This window comes from Aethalodelphis obliquidens, unplaced genomic scaffold, assembly GCF_003676395.1.
Source record: "Aethalodelphis obliquidens isolate GAN/ISIS:26980383/991018 unplaced genomic scaffold, ASM367639v1 scaffold11, whole genome shotgun sequence".
Lineage (NCBI taxonomy): Eukaryota > Metazoa > Chordata > Mammalia > Artiodactyla > Delphinidae > Aethalodelphis > Aethalodelphis obliquidens.
In genome coordinates this window covers 40,703,253-40,730,570 of record NW_020837955.1, presented here as the reverse complement: position 1 = coordinate 40,730,570, position 27,318 = coordinate 40,703,253, and the positions used below count along the sequence as shown (strand labels likewise).

The window sequence follows — 27,318 nt, the reverse complement described above, 5'->3', positions numbered from 1 at the left end:
CATTGTATATCTGCATTAGGCATTGACCAAACCTCCCCCATCAGCAGAAAATAGCTGCTCAACCATAAAGAGAAACATTCTCCTCGCATCAACAAGACAACTCCTTAAAAGACAACATCCCTTCTTGACCTTGTAAGGGGTCACATGACCCAAGTGGATGACTTAGATCTGGATTATGTAAACTGTCAATAATATGTCATTTGATGTACCACCCTCTGTCTCAAAAAAACTTATATAAGTGTGTCTTGATTTCTAACTGACAGAACAGTTCTCAGAGCTTTCTGAGATGTTCTTCCTGGGTTATAATCCTCAAATTCAGCTTGAATTAAATTTTCCAATTCTTAGACTGACTAATTTTTTGTCAACAATAAAATAATGTGGGAAAAAGTGAAGTTAAACTCTGACCCCTAACACTAAGTATAGAAAATGCAGATGCATATAAAGAACAAGGACCAACTGTATAGCACAGAGATCTATATTCAATGTCTTGTAATAACCTATAATGGAAAAGAATCTGAAAAAGAATATAGATGTATATATTTTATGTATATATACATATGTGTATCTGAATCACTTTGCTGTACACTTAAAGCAAACACAACTGTAAATCAACTATACTTCAATTTTTCAAAAATCATTAAAAAAAGAAATCACAGATGGATTAATCATTGGAAAGTTAAAAAAAAAGCAGAACTATAAAGGTATTATCAGAGACTATCTACATAAAGAATAGTTAAATTTATAATCAAAGATGGATTTGCCAAGCAAAACATAAAACCCCAAAGCCATAAAAGAACTGACACATTTAACTACAGAAAAATCAAATATTTCTATACGATAAACCTAAACCCATGACTAGGCTACATCAAGAATTCCAACTTACAAAAAAGTACGACAAATAGCCCAAGAGAACAGCGAGCAGAGGAAATGATCAGACGGTTCACACTAGAAATCCTCACAGCCAGTTAGTACTCTCAACCCAACTAGCAATCAGAGAAATACCAATAAAAACAAGAGTCAACAATTTTAAAGAAGTTGGTATGGGAGAAGACTCTAGACGATGACTGCTCTCAGAGACGGCTGGTGAGATTGCAAATTGCTAGAGCGTTTTAGGTCGGTAATTTATTAGTGTCCATGAAGCTTAAAATATCTTACCAGTCAAGCCTGGCAGTTATGCTTCCAGGAACCTGTTCTATAGCAATGCAGCACTGAGATGCGGGTGTCACACTGTTCATGGCAGCACTGCTTGGAAACGGGAGAAACTGAAAATAGCCTGCAGGTTATCAGTGCAGGAATGCCTGCACCAATGTTGGTAACATTTATGTTGTGGAATATGATAGAAGTGAAAACCACGGCTGGCACGACCCGATTCACGTTCAAAACCAAAAGAAAGCAGGTCTATATATACAATGGAATATTACTCAGCCATAAAAAGAAACGAAATTGAGCTATTTGTAATGAGGTGGATAGACCTAGAGTCTGTCATACAGAGTGAAGTAAGTCAGAAAGAGAGAGACAAATACCGTATGCTAACACATATATATGGAATTTCAGAAAAAAAAATGTCATGAAGAACCTAGGGGTAAGACAGGAATAAAGACACAGACCTACTAGAGAACGGACTTGAGGCTATGGGGAGGGGGAAGGGTGAGCTGTGACAAAGCGAGAGAGAGGCATGGACATATATACACTACCAAACGTAAGGTAGATAGCTAGTGGGAAGCAGCCGCATAGCACAGGGAGATCAGCTCGGTGCTTTGTGACCGCCTGGAGGGGTGGGATAGGGAGGATGGGAGGGAGGGAGACGCAAGAGGGAAGAGATATGGGAACATATGTATATATATAACTGATTCATTTTGTTGTGAAGCTGAAACTAACATACCATTGTAAAGCAATTATACTCCAATAAAGATGTTAAAATGAAAAAAAAAAAAAAAAAAAAAAAAGAAAGCAGGTCTAGGTCCAGATACAGCTGACGCTTGAACAACTCGAGTTTGAACTACTCGGGTCCACTCACAGGTGGATATTTTCCAGTAGTAACTACTACAGTACTACATAGTGGTTGGTCGAATTATACTCAGATTAATCACCTTCCACCCCGCCCTCCCACATTGCTTAAGGGTCAACTGTAAATGCTTAAAGAAGCCTCAAGGAGAACACACAACAATTATCTAAAAAGTTACCCGGCAGAGGGAGAAAAGGGTGAAAGGGTGGTAAGGGGCCTTTCATATTTTATTCGACGTGTGGATTTACACTGCATAAATATTTTACGTGCATGTATCTGTGCATTAGGACGTGTAAAAACAGACATTAAGCAGAGAAAATAATAAAACATTTAAAATTGTGAAAAATAGTAAGTAACATTTCCAAATACACAGTACCTGATGTACTACTATGTACTTAAATGACGATAGAACATTTTTAATTTAAAAAAATGATACAAGAAATAGGGCCTAGGCACTTAAGAACTTAATCTAATAAACCGAGTAGCACATTAGCTCTACATTTTCTGAAGACCATGCAAAAGGGAAGGTAGATGGTTGTCTAATTTTTGTTCTCTGGTAACTCAGTTTTGAGCCAGACCACCCTCTGGGTATACATAAATTCTTCAGGTTCCTTCTCAGTGAAAAATCCCACCCAGGAAACTAACCTGTTTGCATTTGGATGCTTTTATTTGCAAACTTTAGTAAATGAAACTACATAATGGCAAAATCATGATTAGCAGAAATACATCCGAAGTTCAGTAGAAATGAGAGTCACAAATAGTAGATGCATAGTAAGAAATCATGCCAGGGAAAAAACAATCCTTTTTACACACACACGCACACACGCACACACACACGCACTCCACAAGCACTGGCGAAGTAGGGCCAACAGGGAAGGATCAGCTGACCACAGCCCAGGGGTGTTGCAGGGCTGGGACCTTTTGCCTGGTAAAGGCCAATTGGGGCAGCACAAAGCTGGAAGAGAATATATCAGGGGAAAACCTACATCTACAAGCAGGCTGGGCTCAGTGATGCAGACCCACTTCTCCTCCTGGGCTGACCCTCATCACATTAGGATGGTCTGAGACTATCTTGGCAGCCTCACCAATTGAGATGTGGTGGCCTTCCTGCTCAGAGAGTCCCTACTTGTCACTCTGATTCAAGACTTTCACTCTGAAACAGCTCTATCTCCTTCCTCGCTCCTCGGGTTCCAGTATCACACACTGTAAATTCCATTTCCACACCTTAAACGGGAAAACTTAAGTTCAAGGATTAGAAATATAAGATATGGGCTCAGACCAGCAATTTGTTTTAACGTGATTTCTCAACAAAGGTCATGTCTACCTCTTCTCTTACCTGCAGCTCAAAGTTGGCTTGATCCAGAAATTTTTTGTTCAGCATATCTGCATACTGATTAATCGCTCGCAGAAAGACTCTGAAAGATTAAGAGAAAATTACATAATTACACACTTCTGCTCTGGCACCTTTGGAGGTTTGGTATTTCAACTAGCTACAATCCAAGACTGTCTGGCGCGGGAACTCTCTAAGTCCTGTGAAAAGCTGTGAGGTTTTGCCAGTGAAAAGCCCAGAGAATTATATGCAGATGTTCTCCAAATTAATCAAGGAAACATGCAGAATAAAAGAAACAGACCAAAATAACAGAGCGTGAAAGTAACATATGAAAAATATCACTAAAAACCCTAAATTTTTTTAAAAAGAAAAGGTGCAAATTAAATATTTTTCTCAAGTCACAATGTATCAGTGTTACAAAATTGGTCTTTGCTTAGCTGGCTTTTTAAAGTGAAGCATTTGAAAGCACTGTTACACACTGTCAGGCTTGGAATGGTTTGGCATGTCGACTGGAAAAAAATGCACAACCTAAAAGGTGCGAATTATGTTTCATTCGGCGGACAAAACTGAGGACTTAAGCCTAGGACACAGCATCTCAGATCGCTCTGAGGGAGGGCTCCAAAGAGGTGAGGGTGGGGCCAGGATCCACAGGAGTTTCTGCAACAAAGACCAGGTAGTCAGAACTTCGAAAGATTACTAAGAAATGGACAAATTCTTGGAAAGGTACAACTGTCCAAAACGGAACCAGGAAGAATTAGAAAATATAAACAGACCAATCACAAGTAATGAAATTGAAATTGATTAAAAATCTTCCAACAAATAAAAGTCAAGGATCAGTTGGCTTCACAGGTGAATTCTATCAAACATTTAGAGAAGAGCTAACACTCATCCTTCTCAAACTCTTCCAAAAAATTGCAGAGGGAGGAGCACTCCCAAACTCATTCTATGAGGCCACCATCACCCTGATACCAAAAGTAGACAAAGATATCACAAAAAAAGAAAAGTACAGACCAATATCACTGATGAATATAGACGTAAAAATCCTCAACAAAATTCTAGCAAACAAAATCCAATAACACATTAAAAGGATCATACACCATGATCAAGTGGGATTTATCCCAGGGATGCAAGGATTCTTCAATATATGCAAATCAATCAATGTGATATACCATATTAACAAATTAAAGAATAAAACCATATGATCATCTCAATAGATGCAGAAAAAGCTTCTGACAAAATTCAACACCCATTTATAATAAAAAAAAACTCTCCAGAAAGTGGGCATAGAGGGAACCTAACTCAACATGATAAAGGCCATATATGATAAACCCACAGCAAACATCATTCTCAGTGGTGAAAAAGTGAAAGCATTTCTTCTAAGATCAGGAACAAGACAAGGGCGTCCACTCTTGCCACTATTATTCAACATAGTTTTGGAAGTCCTAGCCACAGCAATCAGAGAAGAAAAAGAAATAAAAGGAATACAAATTGGAAAAGAAGTAGCAAAACTGTCACTGTTTGCAGATGACGTGATTCTATAACATAGAAAATCCTAAAGATGCCACCAGAAAACTACTAGAGCTAATCAAGGAATTTGGTAAAGTTGCAGGATACAAAACTAATGCACAGAAATCTCTTTCATTTCTATACACTAACAATGAAAGATCAGAAAGAGAAATTAAGGAAACAACCCCATTTACCACTGCAACAAAAAGAATACCTAGGAATAAACCTACCTAAGGAGGCAAAAGACCTGTACTCTGAATACTATATAACACTGACGAAAGAACTCAAAGATAACATAAATAGATGGAGAGATATACCATGTTCTTGGATTGGAAGAATCAATATTGTGAAAATGACTACACTACACAAAGCAATCTACAGATTCAATGCAATCCCTGCCAAACTACCAATGGCATTTTTCACAGAATTAGAACAAAAAATTTTGCAATTTGTATGGAAACACAAAAGACCCGAATAGACAAAGCAATCTTGAGAAAGGAAAACAGAGCTGGAGGAATCAGGTTCTCCAACTTCAGACTATACTACAAAGCTAGAATAATCAAGGCAGTATGGTGCTGGCACAAAATCAGAAATATAGATCAATGGTACAGGATAGAAAGCCCAGAGATAAACCCACACACCTATGGTCACCTTATCTTTGACAAAGGAGGCAAGAATATACAATGGAGGAAAGACAGCCTCTTCAATAAGTGGTGCTGGGAAAACTGGACAGCTACATGTAAAAGAATGAAATTACAACACTCCTTAACACCATACACAAAAATAAAATGGATTAAAGACCTAAATGTAAGACCAGACACTACAAAACTCTTAGAGGAGAACACAGGAAAAACACTCTTTGACATAAATCACAGCAAGATCTTTTTTGAGCCACCTCCCAGAGTAATGAAAATAAAAACAAAAATAAACAAACAGAGATTAACCCTTTGTCAATTGCTTCATTTGCAAATATTTTCTCCCATTCTGAGGGCTGTCTTTTAGTCTTGTTTACATTTTCCTTTGCTGTGCAAAAAGCTTTTAAGTTTCACTAGGTCCCATAAGTTTATTTTTGTTTTTATTTCCATTTCTCTAGGAGGTGGGTCAAAAAGGACCTTGCTAAAGCAGAAACTAACATACCACTGTAAAGCAATTATACTCCAATAAAGATGTTACAAAAAAAGTAAACAAATGGGACATAATAAAACTTAAAAGCTTTTGCACAGAAAAGGAAACCATAAACAAGACTAAAAGACAGCTCTCGGAATGGGAGAAAATATTTGCAAATGAAGCAACTGACAAAGGATTAATCTCCAAAATATACAAGCAGCTCAATGTCAAGAAAACAAACAACCCAATCAAAGAGTGGGTGGAAGACCTAAATAGACATTTCTCCAAAGAAGACAGGTGGCCAAGAGGCACATGAAAAGATGCTCAACATCACTAATTATTAGAGAAATGCACGTCAATACTACAATGAGGTATCACCTCACACCAGTCAGAATGGCCAACATCAAAAAATCTACAAACAATAAATGCTGGAGAGGGTGTGGAGAAAAGGGAACCCTCTTGCACGGTTGGTGGGAATGTAAATTGATACAGCCACTATGCAGAACAGTATGGAGGTTCCTTAAAAAACTAAAAAGAGAACTACCATATGACCCAGCAATCCCACTACTGGGCATATACCCTGAGAAAACCCTAATTCAAAAAGACACGTGTACCCCAGTGTTCACTGCAGCTCTATTTACAATAGTCAGGACATGGAAACAACCTAAATGTCCATCGACAGATGAATGGATAAAGAAGATGTGGTACATATACACAATGGAATATTACTCAGCCATAAAAAGGAATGAAATTGGGTCATTTGTAGAGATGTGGATGGACCTAGAGTCTGTGATACAGAGTGAAGTAAGTCAGAAAGAGAAAAAAAATATCATATACTAAAGCATATATGTGGAATCTAGAAAAATGGTACAGATGAACCTATTTGCAGGGCAGGAATAGAGATGCAGTTCTAGAGAACGGACATGTGGACATGGAGTGGGGGGAAGGGGAGGGTGGGATGAATTGGGAGATTAAGACTGACATATATACACAACCATGTGTAAAATAGATAGCTAGTGGGAACCTGCTGTATAGCGCAGGGAGCTCAGCTCGGTGCTCTGTGATGACCTAGATGGGTGGGATGGAGGAGGCGGTGGGAGGGAGGTCCAAGAGGGAGGGGATATATGTATACATACAGCTGATTCACTTCCTTGTACAACAGAAACTAACACAACATTGTAAAGCAACTATACTCCAGTTAAAAAAAAAAAAAGAAAGAAAGAAAGAAAAAGAAAATCAGATATCGCAAGTTAAGGACTTTAGTGTTTTTCATATATGGGAAGATATAAGAGTCTGGGCTCACTGAAATCGTTCCTTTGATGTGCACCTCAGCTCTCTGGGGCCAGTATCCTGTGCTTTCTCGTCCTGAGTTCACTCTGGGCTCACCACAGGGGTGGCTATAATGTGATGGCTTGCTGGCTGCAATATCCTTTGTTTACTGATACGGCAGGGGGCATTTTTTTTTTTATCGATAGGTGAAATATCATCAAGCTTGGACGTATGGCTTACTTCAGTATCATTTGTCCTATACGCCAAATGCTAATTTTAGTCACTGTTTACTTGTTTAAATAAAATGAAAAAGCTTTAGCAGATATGAGAGTAACTTGACAAGAGTTTTAGAAGGAATTTTAATTCACCGATTCATTGATAAGGTACCATGTTAAGAACACAGGACAAAGTATCACAGCCTTCCATACCCTGACCTTTCCTTTCCTGTGATGGAATATATTATACAGCTCAGGGCTGTCACGAATGACTCCAGAGTACTAAGTGTTTCACAAGGTTGTTTGTTCAGTAGATTTGTTTTATTACTCTGCAGAGTGTTTACAACAACAGAGCTCAGTCCTGATACTTCTTTTCAAATGACCCTTCTCCCTTTGCACAAAGGCAGGACGCCAGAGGGATGAGCATTAGGTCGCAGATAATAAACTTCATTACACTTCCTCTGTTTAGACAGCAGGAAGCAGCCAGAGTGTAAGAGAAATCTAGGTTACTTACTAGGAAGTGGTGCTCTCTGACGACAGGATCTCTTTAGCTATGCATGCCTGGAGAAGCTCCCCAGCCCTGACAGTCCCAGAGCCACTAAAGGCCAGTTAGCCTGGGAGGAGGGAGAGGGGGAAGGTCCACCTGGGGCTTTAAGGAGGTCTCCATCACCACCTCCCACCATCACCTCCTGTCCAACACCCGCTATCATGCAGCTTTCTCTGGCATAGCTCAAAGAAAGAGGATTTGCAGACATCATTTCATTAAGAGACCTATCAGGGATCCAGGACCAAAACGAGCGTGACAAATGACCTGTGCCGGAGTTTGCTGTCTTAGTGGCTGAAGAAAACCATAGCCGGAGTTATCTGAATTCTTCCCTGAGGATGTTAAGACATAACCAGAAAGGAGGAATCGGTGCTGTAAGTGACTATTAAAGGAGGGGCATGGGCGTGCTGGCTTGTCCACTAACCAGGAGCACGGAGTGGGCAGCAGCATATCCATCAGCCATAGGGTGGCCAGATTCTGCCACTATAAGATGCCTAGTTAAACTGGAAAAATAGCTCTTCTGGCTGAGTTTCGTAATTTATTGAAAAAAAAAGCTGAATACAGGGCATTGAGGGCATCCTGACAAATTAATCCAGCACCAGGACAAAATCACTAGATCCAGGACACGCCTCCTATATACAGGTCACCTGGCAACCCTAATCAGCCCTCCAGTCTTGGGCTGAGGTTGCCCATGTCATGTTCGGTCCTCAGAAGTACGGGATGCATGGCTCAAGAGAAGATGCTCTACCCGGCCCATGTGACCCTTGGCAATTGTGTTCCGTAGCACCTGGGGAGGTGCACTGCGCTGACCCCAGCAACCGGAGGAATGCCCCAAGTGTCAGTGGAGTAAAACAACTTCCTGTCATGGGGCGGAGAGGGGCTGTCAGACAGCACAAAACCACCAGGCTTCCAGCCGGGGACATTTTCTTTTTCCCCTTAACTTTTCCTTCAGCTTCAGGAATTGGCCGTTCACTGGCGCAGCCCAGAGTCCTTATGAGCTTTAAGGAAGCCACTCTCTTCAGCCCTCTATGACAATAACGACAAGTTCACTTGGACATGCATTATTATTACGGGCTAATTATTGTACCTCAAGATAGCACCCAAACAGCTGCAAGATGCTACTTCTAATTAAGCTCTGGAACAATCTCAGCTAGTTAAATAAAGATATTGCTCAAAATGACTTTTAAAAAAAGATGCCATTCTGAAATAATACGAAGGCTGAGCAAAAACTTTTTAATGAACTGACAACCGAGACGGGGCAATGCTGAGAGAGAGTCTATAATTTAGAGTCGCTATAAATTTTTTAAAAAGCCAGGACAAAAAAACAAATAACACAGAATACAAGTTGTAGGGGAAAAACTAAAGAGATGATCAAATAAAAACCATCATCAATGCTGCAACAGAGGTGCGCCACTCAGGCTACAGGTATCAAGGGCCACCTCACTTCTGCAGAGCCACCCAGGACGCACATACATTCCATCCTACCTTTCACACTTGATAGGATTAAAATCTTAGCAACGTTCCAAGTCCACCTGAACACAAATCAATTAACTAGGCAAAAAGAAACATAACCAGAGGCTAACTTTTAGGTAAGAATATTTAATAGCTGCTGTGATTCATGAGTTATTTCTAATAACCATCAAACTGCGGGAAATAAGTAAGAAAATCGCATTAGAAACGTGTGCGTAACCATCTGCTTTCAGTCAAAGATTATGGGAAGCATCAGAGCTAAGTCAAGCGATGGGACAGCAGGGTGCCTTACTAGTCTGAAATGAAGGGTTTCAGCCCAGCTCAGCAGAGGGGAAGAGCAAGTCTTTTCTGTCGGGAAGCAATGAGAGGGAGGATGGGGTGCAAGTGGGCTCTGCTCTGCGTCCCTGGTGACCCTGTCCACGCTGGGCACCGCTGGAGTTGCACTCAAGGACAGAGAAGCCCTCCAGACTGTTCCCAAATGGACCTGTTTATTCACCCGCGTGTCTGCAATGCCAAATTGGCATCCGGCACATCACATATGTTCACTGTGTATTAGCCACAGGAAAGAATGAATGGATGAATATGGATGGAGGGATGGATGGATGGATGGATGACGGATGGATGAGCTGGCCCAGGAGATCAAGCCCTGACCCACATCCGAGGGCTCAGGGAGGCTAGAATATTTGGTAGCCCCCAGCTCTCCCTGGAGTCCTTGCATTCCAAGTAGATTTTCCACTGTGGGGTTCAGCTCTTTCGAGGTTCTTGATAACCACAATTCTCATTAGGCATTTGGCATTTATGGCTGGGTACTGCTCCCCTCCACTTCTGGAGCTAGTTCCTTAATGGAGGGAAGCTCGTCTTTTACACATCAGGATCCCCCAAAGCACATCTCACCACTATGCATAGTTAGAAATGTTCTGATCTAAGGGAGCATCAGTTTATAACTGCACTAACAGATGTCTCAGAGCCAGTGGTATGTCCAGGAACTCCTACCACGCAAACACCCCCCACACACACACACCCACACACTCAGAGCCTGCTCTAGAGGGGGGGGGGAAATCCACCCTCTGGCAATCTGCATTGGTCTTTATTCTCTCCATCCAACATTACTGTACATAAATGTCAGGACCCAGTGAATAGAGGTCATACCTACTGTTCATAATGTTCCCAGCTCCCAAGAACACGAGAACGAGATGCTTGCAGCGAGGGGACCGAGAACACGGTGGGTAGGAGGCAGGGAGCAGTTGGGACAGGTGTTGCTTTGACTCTGCCAGAACAGGGAGGGAGTGGAAGAGACGCGCACCAAGCAAGTCGTGCCTCGTTCTGAGCCACGAGCATGAAGCAATTTCTAGAAAACGAAGCTAACGGTGTGAGAACTAAATGCTTTCATGGATGCTGTCCCACACGGTCAAAATGATTAAGAGAAAGGGCAAGCCCATATTTCACAGAGCTCTTTTCAATCATTTTTAATCTATGAAAGGATTTATTTATAATCTAAACATTTTAAAGGTGAAACCGAACACACGAAATAAATAATGTAGAGAGAGCCACAGGCAAATCCCCCGAAGATTCAGAAGCCCTGAGGTCCAGATGTACTGTCTGCAGACATTCCAATTATTCAAGACCAGTGGCTGCACCTTCTCTTGTTAATGGCTCCATGGAAAGAACTCCATCTCACTCTGCTTGGTAACCGACTCCTTCCTGTGTCCAGAGAGTCAGTCATCACCTTCACCCCTCTCGTCACAACGTTCCCCATTTTAAATAATCTGGGGGCCTGGTGACACAGAGATCACGCATTCCCAAAGCTCATACAACTGAAAACAAACAAACAGAAAAGCCCAGGGAATTCTCCTTGACTTCCTTCTCTTCTACGTGGACATTTAACTACAGAGAGCTGCCGCTGGAAACAAAACACTGTGCTGTAATTCCTGACGGTGTCAAATACGAGTTTAACTGGCTACACACACAGGCTTATCCAATTACAGTTTTAATCTAATTATTTCTATCAACTATTATCTATCTATCTACCTACCTACCTATCTATCCATCCATCCACGTACCTATCCATCCATCTACCCATCTATCCATCCATCCGTCTATCCATCTATCATCTGTCTACCTACCTACCTATCTATCTATCCATCTACCTAACCATCTATCCATTATCTATCTACCCATCCATATCTCTCTCTTTACATCCATGTAAACATTTGGCTAGAAGACCTTCAAAAGGTGCCCAAGTTTTTGAGATTCTCCTATTTTCAACCAATACATAAAAGTACTAAACTATGGGGCCTCAAACTATCTTGAACTTTAAATCTCAGGTTTTTTTTTTTCCTTTACCTTTGAGATTAAAGGTAAGGAAGATGTACTGCCACCTAATTCAAAGTCATTTGAACACTACGGCCTCGGCTGACACTTCACAAAATGCTAAGTAGCATCTGGTGAAAAGGGGACACAAGCCCCGTGACTCGACTTCTGCATGTGTTCGAGAGAAGGCTGGGTGAGGGGGAGCGAGGCTCTGAGGAGGCAGCTGCCGGTTTCCAAGTCTCCCAACCACAGGCGTGTTCCAGAAGCCATCCCCCGGCCTTGCCTCTCACCCACATCCCCACTGTATCCCTGCACAAAAGGGCCAAGGCTGCCCCGTGAGCTCCAGCAGGGGACCGTCCCCCAAAGCTACCTATTGGAAAGCTATGTGCACTGAGCGACCAAAGGAGCACAGTCCTAAATAATTATGTGTTAACTGAGAAGAAGGGAACTTAGAAAGTGGAACATAATCAGAAACCAATTTAACTCCTAGAAGGTCCTGGCACAATTACAGTCCCTAAAACGACTTTATTATGACAGGGCCACAGGCATTTCTGTATCTCTATTACCCAGTGTTTGCTGCCAATGGAAGTGGAAGATGAGAGGCCTTATTACTACAGAGAGAAATACATCTATCGAGAGATGCCCTGAGCTTCCAGTGCAAGGCAAAGCCCCATTTCTCAAATGGTGACGCTGTGGGGCTTCTCTTATTCCTTCTCTAAACTTACTTTAAGCTGTATAATTGGATTGCACAGTTCCATATGAGGGCATTTAAATACCTCTGGCATTCACATAAGAGTCGCTCTGGGGGGAAACAAGAAATCTGCATCTTTTAACAAAATGTTTTGCCCAAAGCGGTTAGACAAAAGGCAACAAATGCAAAGCGACACATCCTATCCCTGCAGAACAGTAAGTCAAGGAGTCGTGGCTGCAAATTTGCCTGAACATGATTTTTCCGCATCATTCAGGAATGCTGGGAAGGAGGGGCAACTTCAGGTGAAGTGATGAAAGAGGTGCAGAGGCTGTCACTTCAATTCCAAGGGACGGATGCTTTCCTCCAGCTGATCGGTCTCCTGGCATCTCCCACAAGCAGCATGGCGTCAAGTCAGGGTCTAAACAGCATCAGCCACTTCCCTTGGTGGGATCTTGGGTGAGGAACGAAGACCACGTGAGCACAGAGAAGTGACTTCTAGGAAAGACCCTGGTGTGTCTCGAGGTGAAGTGATGCACAAAAGGTGGAGGGCTTTGGTGGGACCCGCCCCAGTCTCTGCAACTTGGGAAACAGTGGGAAGGCCAGTGTCATGAGAACTTTCTGGGAATGAGGCTGGAAGAGTTGGCTGGGGCCGTGAGAGGTTGGAGACACCAAGGTGCAGAATTTGCACCTCTGATGGTAGGCAATGGGGGCCCTGAGGACTTGAAAGCAGGGAAGAGGCCAGAAAGACAAAAGGGTCGGCCGCCCTTGTTTCCTGAATGCATGAGATTTCCTCATTTCTTTTTCAAATCAATAAGACTTCGACATCCATCAGACTCCTAACTAAAATGCAAATTGCTCTGAACCTTTCTGCTGGCCAGCTCTGGGAGATCCACAGATCTGGGAGAAGTGGGCTCAGTCCGCGAGGCCCAGGAATACAGAGAATCCCCAGGGAGAGTCTGCTCCAGACTAAGAAGGCCTCATCCCTGCTGGGGGTCTCCTGGAGCAGACAGCTGTGGGCCCTGGTCTGCAGCTCTGACTCATGCTCAACACACTGGTGCTCTAGAGGCACAGTCCGTCTCCTGTCTCAGGTTCCGGCCAAAACAGTGCGTGTCGCGCATGAACCACTGTGGGCTGAAGGCGAGACATCCTGAAAGTGGCAGGACCGAACACCGCTCTCTGCCACTTGACCACCCGCCTAACTTTCTGCTGCTTTGCTGGTAAAGCATCTTCTGAGCACCCTGTATGTTCCAGGCAGTGTTGCTACTTCACAGACATCACTGTGTGTGACGCTCACAAGTCTTGGGGGGTATGAATTACCTAATATTTTACAAATAAGGAAACGAAAGCTCAGAGGAGTAAAAGTCCATGTTCCTTACAGTAGGCTTAGATCAAGGTGACAACTGGTCACAATTATGCCACCTGCCTTAGGAGCGTCAGTCAGTGAGGTCAGCATGATATAAGTATAACCCTGCAACCGTGTTCCTTTTACACTGTATGGAGGAAAATTTCCAACATACGCAAAAGTAGACAGCAAAAGAGACCCCCGTACTCCTCACTCAGCTTCAACAATTACCACCTTCTGCTCCTGGTTGCTTCCACTCTCCCCCATCCTGCCCCCCTCCCACATTATTATTATTGTTGTTAGTTTTAAACAGACGGGATTCCTAAGGGCAGCTTTAGGTTCACAGCAAGATCGAATGCAATGTACAGAGCGTTCCCCACCCCCGCTGGCTCCTCCACGACTGACATGCTGCACCAGGGCGGTACATGCGTTCTAACTGATGGACTTACATTGACTCATCATCGTCACCCAAAGTGCAGAGCGCCATTAGGGCTCACTCCTGGGGTTGTACATTCTACGGCTTTGGACAAGTATACAAGAACACATTTCCACCATTACAGTATCACACAGAACAGTGTCACTGTGCTAAAAGCCCTCTGCACTCTGCCTGTCACCCTCCCCCTCCCACTGGGCCCCTGCGAGTCACTGATCTTTACTGTCTCCATAGAGCTGGTTTTTCCAGGATGTCATTTTGTTGAATCCTACAGTGTGTAGCCTTTTCATAGTGGCCCCTATTGTTTTTAGAATGTTTTCTAATTTTTCCCAGGTTTAAGACCCTTAACAGTTAAGGCACTTTACAGCAAAGACTTGAAACACATTCTCTTGTCAAACTCTTTTCTAACTCATCTGGGCAGCAAGTGCCTGCCGTACACAGAGTTCATGGGTCATCACGGCCTCCAGGCACATCCTGCTCCACAGCCTGGGCTAATGCTCAGGAAGCACCTCTGCCCCGACGGGCTGGAGGGTTAGGGTGGGTCGCTCTATGGACAATGGCTTATTAGCACAGACCTCACCAGGCTCTTCTGACGTCTCCATGTCTGTGATGCGGCAGTTGTCTCATGAACGGCGTCAATTACTGTTACGACTAATACACACCCACCCCTGGCTTCTTCCCATGCTGCCTACAACTATTTCTCCCATCCTTCAAGGCAAGGTTCCCCACAGCCTAATTTTGTAAAAAAAGATTTTTGATTTCTTTTTTAATAAAGGCTTTAAAAAATTGTGGTAAAGTACATGTAACACAAAATTGACCATTTTAACCATTTTTAAATGTACGCACGTTTCAGTGGCATTAAATACGTTCACCTTGTGGTGCAACCATCACCCCCATCCATTTCCAGAGCTCTTTTCATAAAACAGAAACTCTGTCCTGATTAAACAGTAACCCTCTACTCTCTCCAGCCCCTGGCCCCTGGCAACCACCCTTCTCCTTTCTGTCTCTAGGATTTTGATTACTCTAGGGACCTCATAGAAGTGGAATCCTACAATGTCTGTCATTTCGTGTCTGGCTTACTTAACTCAGCATAATGTCCTCAAGGTTCATCCATGTTGTAGCATGTGTCAGAACGTCCTTCCTATTAAAGGCTGAACAATATTCTATTGTATGGATAATACCACGTTTTATTTATCCACTCATCCATGGATGGGCACTTGGGTTGCTTCCACCTTTCGGCTACAGTGAAGAATGCTACTGTAAACATGGGTGAACAAATATCTCTTCAAGTCCCTGCTTTCAATTCTTTTGGGTCTATACCCAGAAGTGGAATTGCTAGGTCAGGTGGTAATTCTATGTTTAGTTTTCTGAGGAACCTCCATACTGTTTTCCGCAGCGGTCGTACCATTTTACATTCTGGCCAACAGTTCAAGGTTCCAATTCCTCCACATCTTTGCCAACACTTGCGTTTTTCTGTTTTGGGTTTTTATGTTTTTGTTTTTGGATAGTAGCCATTCTAATGGGTGTGAGGTGGTATAAATAAAGTTTTCTTAGAACACAACCACATCTTTTCAATGAGGGATTTTCTATGGCTGTCTTCGCACGACAAAGGCAGTGTTGAACAGTGATGCCTGCAAGGTACCTGGCCCTTAACAGCAAGTTTTGCCAACCTCTGCAAAGCTGTGCTTCAGTTCTGATCTGTCCTCTACACAGATTTTTGGAGAGTTCTGCACCTATTTCAGGAGGGAGCCAGGGCTCTCATCTGTTTCTTGGCATCAGAAAATAAAGCTTGTTGATCAAACAGATGTTAAAAAGCCCCCTCCAGAGCTTAGAGAAAACAGCTTCCTTATCTGAGCCTAGGAGTGGTGTTACCAAGAGTTGGGAGAGGAACCTCTCTGGCAGTCCAGTGGTTAAGACTCTGCACTTCCACTGCAGGGGGTGAAGGTTCGACCCCTGGTTGGGGAAGATCCCATATGCTGCGAGGTGTGGGCGAAAAAAAAAAAAAAAAAAAAAGAGTTGGGAGAAAAACGATTTGGAAACCAAAGTCGGCAGGTTCCCTCCATTTGCACCTCCAGGTGCAACTAACTAACTAACAGTTTTATTTCAGGGTCAAGTTTTTTAAATGTATAAAGCCACCCTCTCCCTCTACTCTCTAATACCTTCTTCTACTTTCCTCTCCATCCCCAATCCTGCCTGCCTCACCTATTTCAACATCACACAACAACACAAAATAAGTGTTGGCTGATTTAGGGACATCCTGGGTAAAGGGGGAAAATCCCCAAGACAGACACATCAGGAAGGCCCAACAGCAAATGCTAAGAAGGGACAGGCATATCTCCATTCTAGAATCAGCCACGTCGAATAAGCGAGGGTCCTGGCTGACCCCAGAGACCCCCGCCACCAGCACCCCAGCATCCATCTGGCAAGCCTCCTCCTTCCTCTCCCACGGTCCACCTGTTGTTCCCGTGATTATAACTAGAGGCGTCAGGACAGCCATGGTGGATCTGCCCAAGGACAGCCACGGGTGGGTAGGCTAGGGGGCAGAGGAAGCGGGAGGGAGGCGTGACCACTGACCCATCCCTTAGCCATACTCCCCGACTGCCCTGGAAGACATGCTTTCCAGGGTGTAAGAGCGTGTGTATCTGTCACCGAAGTATTTTCTGAGTTCCAGATATGTGGGAGTAGGGGGTGGTGGTAGAAATGAGGACTCAAGAGTCGCTTTTTAGTGATGAAACATTTTGGAAACAAATAGTGGTGACGGTTGCACAACAAGGTGGATGGAATGAATGCCACTGAACTGTACCCATACATACGGTTAAAATGGCAAATTTTACCCCAATAAAAAAAAAAGAAAGAAAAACATGAGAAGGGAAGAGAACAGAGTATTTCCAGAAACTGTAGCAGGGGGAATCCTGATTTTTCTGTTCATAACCCCACCATCATCCGTATGACGCAGTGCCATGATTTAAAAACAAACAAACAAAAATAAACTAACAAATGAAGAAGAACCAACTTGGGAATAAGAACTTCTGAATTTTCCTCCCCAAAGAGCCAGTTTGTTCAGATTTATTTTGGGAGGAGGTGGGGTGTTAAAAAAAAGTGTCAGTATAAATAAACAGAAAGCTGATAGTGACAACCACCATCCGCCCAGAGGCCTTTAAGATCCTAGTACATCATTTCTCACTTAACGTCACACATGACAGTGGTCACCTAACAGGGCATGTCTCAGATCTACTGCAAGTCCATTGACACTTCATTCCCTATAGCACTCAGCAGTGTATCTTGTATAAAATACAGTACAATTGAATCCGCTTAGTAAGCCCAAGAAAACGTGAAGTGGTCAGAGGCTCTGAGCCAACTGCAGGGCCCAGGGCAAAAAATCTTAAGAGAAACTAGCATAGTTACACAAAGGGGATGATTCTTTCCAGCTATTTCACACTCAGAATATATTAGCTATGCCCAGAATCTATCCCGGTTCATTTTCATGACTTGCTAATGGGCACTGTCATCATTTAGCAAACGAATGTAATTTGCTTTAGGTTCGTTTGCCAAAGGCTAAAAACTGGGACAAGGTTTTCTGCCCATTCGGGGGGCTGGGTGCTTGCACGTGTGCGTGGAGCAGGCACCTGGCAGCTGGCGGTGTTTCCACATTTTCCCTCCTCACTGGTGTTCGGCTTCTTCTACTCACTACTCGTTTAGTTTCCCTCTCACTAGGCTGGTGGGCCTCTCCGTGGGGGGGGGGGGTACCCCTCAGAGAGCTCCGTGCCTAAATCACGTCCCATCACTCAGGCTGTGCAACCTTGGGCTAGTGAATGAACACCTCTGAACTCCAGTTTTCCTTATCGAGGTCTGTGAGTGGGGGAGATAGAGGGGTCAGTGTCTGCAAAGGGCTTGGGTCATTCTAGCTGCTCAGTAATTGGCAGGTGCTATCGGGAGTGTGATAAAGATACAAAAAATGAAGACCTCTGTCCTCTTCTTTGTTATTTGTTTCCAAAGAGGCCTCTGAGGAGCTCTTCAGCTTGTAGTGAGCAAAGGAGACTTTACAAGATGAGCGCTCCTGAAAGCTCAGGTGCTGTTGAAGCTCTTAGAAAACAATGTCTTGTAACTTCAGGTCTTTGATTTTATTGGGGCTTAGAATTCTCATCACTCAATGGTCGAGTGTATGGAACTTTCTTCCACTATCTTCATCCGTGGAGAGCAGCTCAGGCAGTGCCAAAGACTTTCATGGAAGGGGTAACTTCTCAAGACGGAAAAGGGTGGCCTGGTGAGGGTCACGCGCGGGTTTGGAGACTAACAGTGCTGCAGAGACAGGTCCCAGCCCAGGGCCGCAGCTCTGGCCAGGGTGGGTTCTAACATGGAGGCTCTTGACTTCCAGGCTCACAGGCAGAAGCCAGTTCTTTGCAGCTGTAGGTCTGAGGCCCCCATTTCCTTGCTGCCGGCTGGGGTCCCCTGTCTACTCTTACGAGCCACCTGCATATTCCCCCTCATGCGGCCGTCATCACATCAGCATTTGAGTCCTTCTGATGCTTCAAACTCCCACTTCCTTCTGCCATGAGCCAGAGAAAAGACTCTCCTTTTATAGGACTCCTGGGACGACATGAGGCCCACCCAGATAATCTCCCTATCTTAAGATCAACTAATTATATCTGCAAAAACCCCTTTTTCCAGGCGATGCACAGTCACAGGAAGGATAATGTATCCTATTCATACTCCCATCCACGCCCCAGCAGAGGAGATTCTCCAAGGACCCTCACTGACCACTTGGAACAACGAACCTCTATGCCAAACTGCTTTTTCTGGGTCCCACTTTCATTCTTCCGCAAGAGAGAGAGAAAGAGAGAGAGAGAGAGAGAGAGAGAGAGAGGAGGGGGGGGGCGGGGGGAAGGCTACCATCATGGAATTCTCTCTTTTGTTGGCTGCCATGCTGTTCTGAGTATCTGAGACAAGATAAAAGACTCAGCTTAGTGAAGGGGAGGTCGGTGGAAGCTAAAACTCGAAATACCAACCTGAACCAGGTCTTGCAAGAATGAAGTGGCTCTTTCAGAAGCCGTTTGTTTGCAATCCACCGAGTGACACTTTCTATTAACAGGCATAACCTTATTCCAAGCCCAGGATGCCGTCTGATTCCAAGCTCATTTACTTGCTGGATTCAGTGTAGCAACCCAGAACACAAGAGCTCAAGAACTGAATAAGGATTTTCTTCCCCATACAGTCCATAAAAATCACCTCAACAGCCATTCTTATTTACATAATTCCTCTGATTTATCCTAAAGAAATGAGGCTTTCTTTTTAGCGAGAGTAGCATGGTCCTGCACATTAAGTACAGAACTAGAATTTCCCATGCCCGTGTTATAACCCTAAGCAAGGAAATATAAAATTGGACAGTATCATATCTCAGAGGTTTGCAAACTACAGCCCATGGGCTAAGTCCACTCGTCTGCTTGTGTGTGTAAATAAAGTTTTACTGGCACAGAGGCATGCCCATTCATTTACATGTTGCAACAGTGAAGGTAGAGCCCACACAAAGCTGAAAATATGGCCTATTTTTTATTTTATTTTTTATTTCTATAAATTTATTTATTTTATTTATTGTATTTTTGGCTGCGTTGGGTCTTCGTTGCTGCGTGCGGGCTTTTCTCTAGTTGCGGCGAGCCGGGGCTACTCTTTCTTGCGGTGAGTGGGCTTCTCATTGCAGTGGCTTCTCCTGTTGCGGAGCACGGGCTCTAGGCGCACAGGCTTCAGTAGTTGTGGCTCGCAGGCTCTAGAGCACAGGCTCAGTAGCTGTGGCGCACGGGCTTAGTTGCTCCGCGCATGTGGGACCTTCCCGGGCCAGGGCTCGAACCCGTGTCTCCTGCATTGGCAGGCGGATTCTTAACAACTGCGCCACTAGGGAAGTCCTGACCTATTATGTAAACAAATGATTTTCAAGCAGAAAAGATGTAATCACCTATTCCAATCTCTAAAAACAGTTTCCACTACTTTCTCTCTGTAAACTAATTAATCCTCCTCTACTTGCTTGTTTAAATCTGTTTACTTTTTACTATTAAGACCGTTTGATCTTGTTTATTCTTTCCTGGATAGAACAGTGAGCATCTCCGCATCCTCAACCACAGCCATCAAGCAACCCTGAGCTTCCCCCTCATCAAAAGCCTCGCCACGAGACTGGAAGACTAGAATCAAGCCTTGGTTAGTGTTAAGAGGCAGGTCAGCACAATGGTTAGAGTAGGGACTCCAACGATAAACAGCCTGAGATGAAATCTGGCTTCTACCACTGACCCACAGTGCAAACTTGAGCTGGTTTCCTCCTCCATGAAATGGGTGTCAAGAGTAATCGACCTGCTAGGTGGTGAAGGTTAAATGAGCTAAAGCGTGTACAGTGCCTGGAACAGTTGCTGGAACACAATAAGCTCAAGGTGAGTGTTAGGAGTCTGAAAATTATGCTCAAGTACTTCATCAGAGAGTGCTGGTTTAAGGGATAAATTCTAAGTGCTATTATAGACAGCTGGTCACCAACCTTTAATCAGAAAACCACATTCCAGAAGACTGCTTGGGCAAGTGCTCTGGCTAAGCTTCTTCTTGATCGAAAGCAGAAGCGTGAGAAGAATAATTGTTAGAAATTATTTTCTTATGGGAAATGTGTGCCTTCTTCTTTTTTTTTTTTTTTTTTTTTTTTTTTTTTTTTGCGGTACGCGGCCCTCTCACTGTTGTGGCCTCTCCCATTGCGGAGCACAGGCTCCGGACGCGCAGGCTCAGCAGCCATGGCTCACAGGCCCAGCCGCTCCACCCAGCCGTCCGCGGCATATGGGATCTTCCCGGACCGGGGCACGAACCCGTGTCCCCTGCATCGGCAGGCGGACTCTCAACCACTGCACCACCAGGGAAGCCCCGTGTGCCTTCTTAATGAATATAATGGTTAATAGAAGTGGGCTGTCCTAGTGGAAATCAATGCTATGCAAGGGAAGTGGATCAGCTAAAATATTTTAGGGACTCTGTTCGCTCCTGTGTGAATAGGGTGCTTGGTTCCAAGGAGCCCGGTGTTGACGGACGGGGGGCCCAGAGCTTGACCCTACGCTCTAGTGTCAAGTCACTGGTCTGGAGGGCTCTGGTTGCCTGATGGTGACTATAGGCTTGTGTGAACCTTGCCTCCCAAAGATTTTCTCAACACCTAAACTGACAGAGAAATGGGGCATCTTGAAGTCTCAGAACAAACGCGGCACGTGGGATCTTCCCGGAGCGGGGCACGAACCCACGTCCCCTGCATTGGCAGGCGGACTCCCAACCACTGTGCCACCAGGGAAGCCCAGAAAGCATTTCTTAATAGATGTCTCTGTGTGGCAGACTTCGACCTGACACTTTCACTATAACTTGGTAGCAAAGTGGTGAACAGCTACCTTTCACCCATTTTCACTAATGAACAGCTCACAGTATCTATGAAAAAGAACCTAGAACGCGCCTTCGGTCAGTTCCCAATAGTACTGCTCTCCCCCAAACAGAGGCATGATGGGCCCTGGACTGGACTTCAGCTGTCACATCTGCAAAACGGGCTTGGAGACAATGCTGCCTGGGAGATGGTGTACATAGGGGTCCCCGATCCTGCCCTGGAAACTCAGTGGGGGCCAATCAGAGCTGTCTTCTTCAGGTGCCCCCCCTCTGAAATCAACTTTCCAGTCGTTTCTAAATTCTACTATCGACACGTTACTTTAACGAATGCCCAATTAATGGCAAGTCTGAGATGACAGGGGATGACGGTGATGTCTGCTTCGTGTCTCCCAGGAGATGTGGTGGTGCCAGGTTGTCAACTGAATTTGAGATGGTTTATTTCTGCTCAGCCCCTCGCTGTCATCTTGGGTCCAGGGGTTGAAGGCATCAGAAGCAGATTTCTCTTCCCATAAAGGGTCCTCTGAGTCAGCATCTACAGCACACTTCTCGAGGGCCTGGAGAATGTCTCTGTGGACCTGCTGCTTCCTGATCCCGTGACAACACACAGCTCAGCTGGGAGAGCCGAAGGACCCCGCCCACCTCAAGATTCAAGAACCAGCATCCTCCCTGAAATACTTCTTTCCACCTCTGCTGCGACCCCTCACCCTGGAGAGACGGCACAAGACTCAGCTGCACGGCGGATTATTCCACAGTTGACCTGGACACCACCCATCAGTGAGAGAAACCCTGGACACCGGCTGAGATGCTGAAATGCATTCGAAGAAAAGTCGCCTCTTGCTCATCCCATGCAAGGACAAGGGAGGTGACACTGATCAAGCAACCCTTACAAGCACCTATTGCGCCAGGACTCAGCTGTACGCTCATGTGCTCTCTACAGTGCACAGATGGGACACACGGGAAGCCCTCATCCCTGGCCAGACCAGGGGCTCTGCCTCGAGGGTCATCTCTGCCCAGCCTTGCGCTCCCCACGTCCCCACCCCAGGGAGCGGGCAGAACACTGTAAAAGGGGAACCCAGGGTGGAGGGGAACTCAGGAAGGTCCCTGGAGAGGAGGGCGGAGCCTTTTGAAGAGCCGAGGGTGCAAGGAGAATAAACACCTTTCTCTCTGCTCCAGACTGAGCCATCCCACCTGCCCGAAGCGTGAAGCAGCATCACGAATTTACACTGTAATGCGTCTAATTACTTTTTTACGTTGAGATAAAGAACATCTTTATGAAACTGCCATTTAGAAGGAAATCCACAAATGTCAAGTGAAAACAAGAAGAGGGGACAGCCGTGCTCGGGCTGATTTATTCTCAGGGCCACAAGCAGACGTCACCGGGAGTCCCGGACCCCTACCTGGCCCAGGTTGGAAAGAGGCAAGGCCAAGGGGACAGGGGAAGTCGAGCGATGTCCCTGAGTGCACTACTTTTCCTAAGACTGCTGTAACAAATTACCACAACTTAGTGGTTTAAAACAACACAAATGTATTATCTCACACTTCTGGAGGTCAGAGTCCAGAACGGATCTTACTGGGCTAAAATTGAAGTATCAGAAGAGCTGCATTCCTTCTCGAGGCTCTAGGGAAGGTTCCATCTTCTTGCCTCTTCCAGCTTTCCACCTTCCGTCTGTAACCTTAAGATGCCCCAGTCATGTAGCCTAAGGTATTCACAGGATCGGGGGTTGGGGTATGGGCATCTTAGGGGGACTCGTGCTCTGCCCACCACACTGACAGAATCAAATGACCTGGCAACCATAACGCCTGTATTGGTCCAAAGTACCGATATGGTGCATCTCTCCCTGCTCCAGCCGCCTGAGCTACTGCCCAAGAGCTGATATTCTTCCCTATTCCTTTCATGATAACGACCCTGTCTCCTGCAAGGCAGAGTCCACAGGTAGCCATTTTCTGTATCCTCAGACCATCATTTACATAATAAGTTCCCAGTTAACATAAGAATGACTGATTATCGATTATTAATTATTGATGACAGCATGCAAATAACACGTCCATCATTAACATGGCATTTACCATGCTGAATAGTTAGTCCAGGGAGCAGTAAACTTCTTCCGTAAAAGGCCAGATAGGCTCTGCCGGCCATTTGGCCTCTGTTGTAACTACTCAACTCTGCTGCTGTAGCAAAAAACAAACGAGTGTGGGCTTCCCTGGTGGCGCAGTGGTTGAGAGTCCGCCTGCCGATGCAGGAGACACGGGTTCGTGCCCCGGTCCGGGAAGATCCCACATGCCGCAGAGCAGCTGGGCCCACGAGCCATGGCCGCTGAGCCTGCGCGTCCGGAGCCTGTGCTCCGCAACGGGAGAGGCTGCGACAGTGAGAGGCCCATGTACTGCAAAAACAAACAAACAAACAGACAAACGAGTGGGTGTGCCAATAAAACTTCTTTTACGAACACTGGGATTTGAATTTCATATAATTCTTGTGTGTCATGAAATGTTATTCTTTTGACTTTTTGCTTTCGACCCTTTAAAAACGTAAACACTGTTTTTAGCTCGTAGGCCATAAAAACAGACAAACAAAAATGACCAAACCAAATAAAACAAAACAGGTGGCAAGCCAGATGTGGCCCATAGGTTGCAGTTTGCTGACCTCTGGTTTAAGGAGTTAGGTTTGTGCCCATTTCCCACTGCCCCTCGTTCTTGCCCTCTGGTTCTTGAACGAGACTGAGCACCAACTGTGCACTGGGAACTGCGCTGATCAGGGGTGAGTGAGGGGCGGAAGCTGGGGTGCGGGAGGACCACGAGGTTTCAAAGACGCCGGCCTGTGCCCAGCGCACCAGGATGGAAGGTGTCATTTACGGTGATAACCACTGTGATGGGATCAGAGCGCGGAGAAATCTCCCCTGGGGAGTGAGATCTTGGCTTCAGGCTTGGGGTCCCACTGCTGTCAGTGAGGTCTGGGATCAGGTGGGAGGTCAAGGGTGGGATGTATACATTTGAAACTAGATCTGAGCCCAGGTACAAACAGATCCTTAGGAACGGATGAGAGAACACGGAAAAGAGATTTTAGAATAAGTGGGACAAAAGGAAGGCCAAGAATAGAGCCCAGGGAAACTCCAACCTTTCTGGGCAGAGGAAGTAGAACCTGGAGGCGAGCGGAGGGGAAGGGAGGGGAGGGGGAAGGGTTCCCATGGTCTGGGCTGGGCTGACTCCCTTCCACACCAGCTGCATTGACTACTCCATAAATACTTCTAGAGCAAACCAGTGCCCAAAGGAACAATGTGACACCGGATTTTAAGCTTGGGATCTGCCGCCTGTCACCACTGCTGCTCTAGCCCCTTCCCTCCTCTTCCCACGTCCAGGCTCTGGGCTCATCACCCTCCCCGTACACCTGCTGCTCAGCCCGTCTGCCTTGGGCCCATTTCTCAGCTTGTCTCCGGTTTACAGCCCCGTTGCCCGGCTCTGACCTTATTTTGGACCTTCATCAGGTCCATGGTGCTGGATTTAATGCTATCCAACCCGACGTGCTCCCAGCCACGCGGCTGCGCGCGAAGGAGCCCTGGGCTTCCCGTTCTACTTACACAGCTGCTTGCTGGCTGCACTGGCCCCTGTGTGTCAGCAGCCCCAGCCTTCCCAGCCAGCCTTCTGGAAAGGCTCAAAATAGATTAAAAAAAACAAAACAAACAAACAAAAAAAACCGAACTCCACATCTGCCTCTGCTCTCCCTGCCAGATTCCTTCTTCTTCTTCTTTTTTTTTTTTTTAATGACCCCTTTATTTCTTTCATGCCCTCACCCTAGTCGGCTATGTCTGTGCTAAAGAGGGGAGGGGGTGAGGCAAAGCTCGAGAGTCTGCAAAGCCAGGCCCCAGACCTTCTGCCCAGTCGACGGCTACTGGAACGAAGAGAGGGAGAAGAATCCTGAGCACAGACCAGGTGCAGAAGCGCTCTGGGTCCTACCTTTTTACCCCTGAGAAAAAGCCCAAGGGGCAGAGGCCACTGCCTGTAAAATATGAAGGATTAGGGCTCCACCTCATGGGTTGATTTAAGATTAAGTGAGACGCGAGATGAGTGGATAAGGGCTAGCATCCCTTTTGTTTCACATTAAAAAATTGTTTTTAAACTGAAGTATAGTTGATTTACAACTGTTGTGTTAGGGCTAGCATCCTACTTCCCCTTTACCTAGGAGTCCATAAGGTTCTCATGCAGGAAGCAAGTCGTGGAGCAAAGACCAAAGTCTGTCTGCTTCAAAGCCCATGCTCCTTAGCCACAGTTAATAAAACAAAGCAGTTCAGACACATGTGGCCATGCTGTGCTCTGCTTCTGGAAAGCCTGGCAGAGATGATCCAAAGGCCACCTTCTCACATGACTATGATTTTTGGGAACCAGACACGGCTTGGGCTGAAGGAGATGGAATCCAGAATCTCCTTGTTCTGCCTAGTCAATTGCATTCACCAAAAAAATAATTCCGTTTTCCGTGTTACTCCACTTTTCACCACCCGAACGTGGCCATGACCACGGTAGGCAGTGACTTTGCTATTAACAGGAGGCAGCTGGGTGATCACGGGCTAATGATCATACTTGCTAATGCTAAGTGACTTATTACCCATAAACCCACGCGTAAAGGGCTCCGGGAAGCCCCCGCCAGCTGAACACATGCAACTTAAGCTTCTTAATTGAAAATATAATCTGTATTGCAGAGATTAAAATATATTGGATTCATTTGGGCTCTATTCTTCCCCATTGTCCCACATACATTTTCTTTATGCTACACAATCAAATTAGTTCCCCTGCTACGGAAATTATTTCCGCACAATAAATCAGTTTTACGGTGAGGCTATGTCTGAATGTCCTATTTAAAGGAAAAGCAAACTGGGGATGGAAACAATTTTCTTCCTGATGCGATCAGTGTTCACACCACATGCTTTTGGCAATCTCTGTTGGTTTTATCTCTTTTGATTTCTTAGTTTTCTTGTCTTCCCCTTTATCGTCCTTGGGAAGGCTTTGGTTCTGTGCAGTGGGGAAAAGACAGGTAGGAGCAAGCCTGAGAGGAAAAGCCTTGGTATTCCAGCCTCTCGTCCAGGGACGGCCCATTCCCACCCTCCCCGGAAGCCACGCGGACCCCTGCCAGGGACAGCACAGCCGTCCAGGGGCTCTCCAGCCCCTTGCCATATTTTTTTTTCGTAGCACTTATAGTTGCTGACGTCACCTGATCTAGTTATATATTTGGTGATTACTGTCTGAGGCCACACTGGTTAGAAGGCAAACCCCGTGAAGGCAGGGGCCTGATCCGGGCTATGCAGTGTTAGATACCTGGCGTCTACAGCAGGGCCTGGCACAAATCTAGACCAACAGTCAAACACATTACAAAACGAGACGATGCCACCATATTGGGGCCGACGTGTGGTGAGCTTCGTTCCCGCTGAAAGCGGGTAAGGGAGGGAAAGTGTTCACCAAAGGTGTCCTCGGGGCCCTAACACGTTATGGGGATGTGTTAACTTGTAGGATGAGCCCAGGCCTCACTGACCTTTCAGTGCTTCCCACGTGCAGGACCTTTGCAAGTGCTGCCCCCACTCCCTAGAGGGCTCCTGCTTCCTGCCTGGACACACCCGGCTAACTCCTTCCACTTCTTCAGCTCCCAGCCTTCCCAGGCCCACTCATCCCTCATAACACGCTCCTATAGGATCATGTATCTCTTCGCCAGGGTGCCTGGGTCACATGTGTCATT

At 45.4% G+C, this 27,318-nt stretch overlaps 1 protein-coding gene across 2 annotated transcripts in view; it reads right to left on the bottom strand.

Moving 5' to 3' along the window:
- Nucleotides 1-27,318, bottom strand: part of DOCK1 (dedicator of cytokinesis 1) — a 542,215-nt gene that overhangs the window by 114,051 nt on the left and 400,846 nt on the right. For both annotated transcript variants that reach the window (XM_027112936.1, XM_027112937.1), the window contains exon 30: nucleotides 3,342-3,420. In XM_027112936.1, coding sequence (XP_026968737.1) covers nucleotides 3,342-3,420 — 79 coding nt within the window. The remainder of the gene's footprint in view (nucleotides 1-3,341; nucleotides 3,421-27,318) is intronic.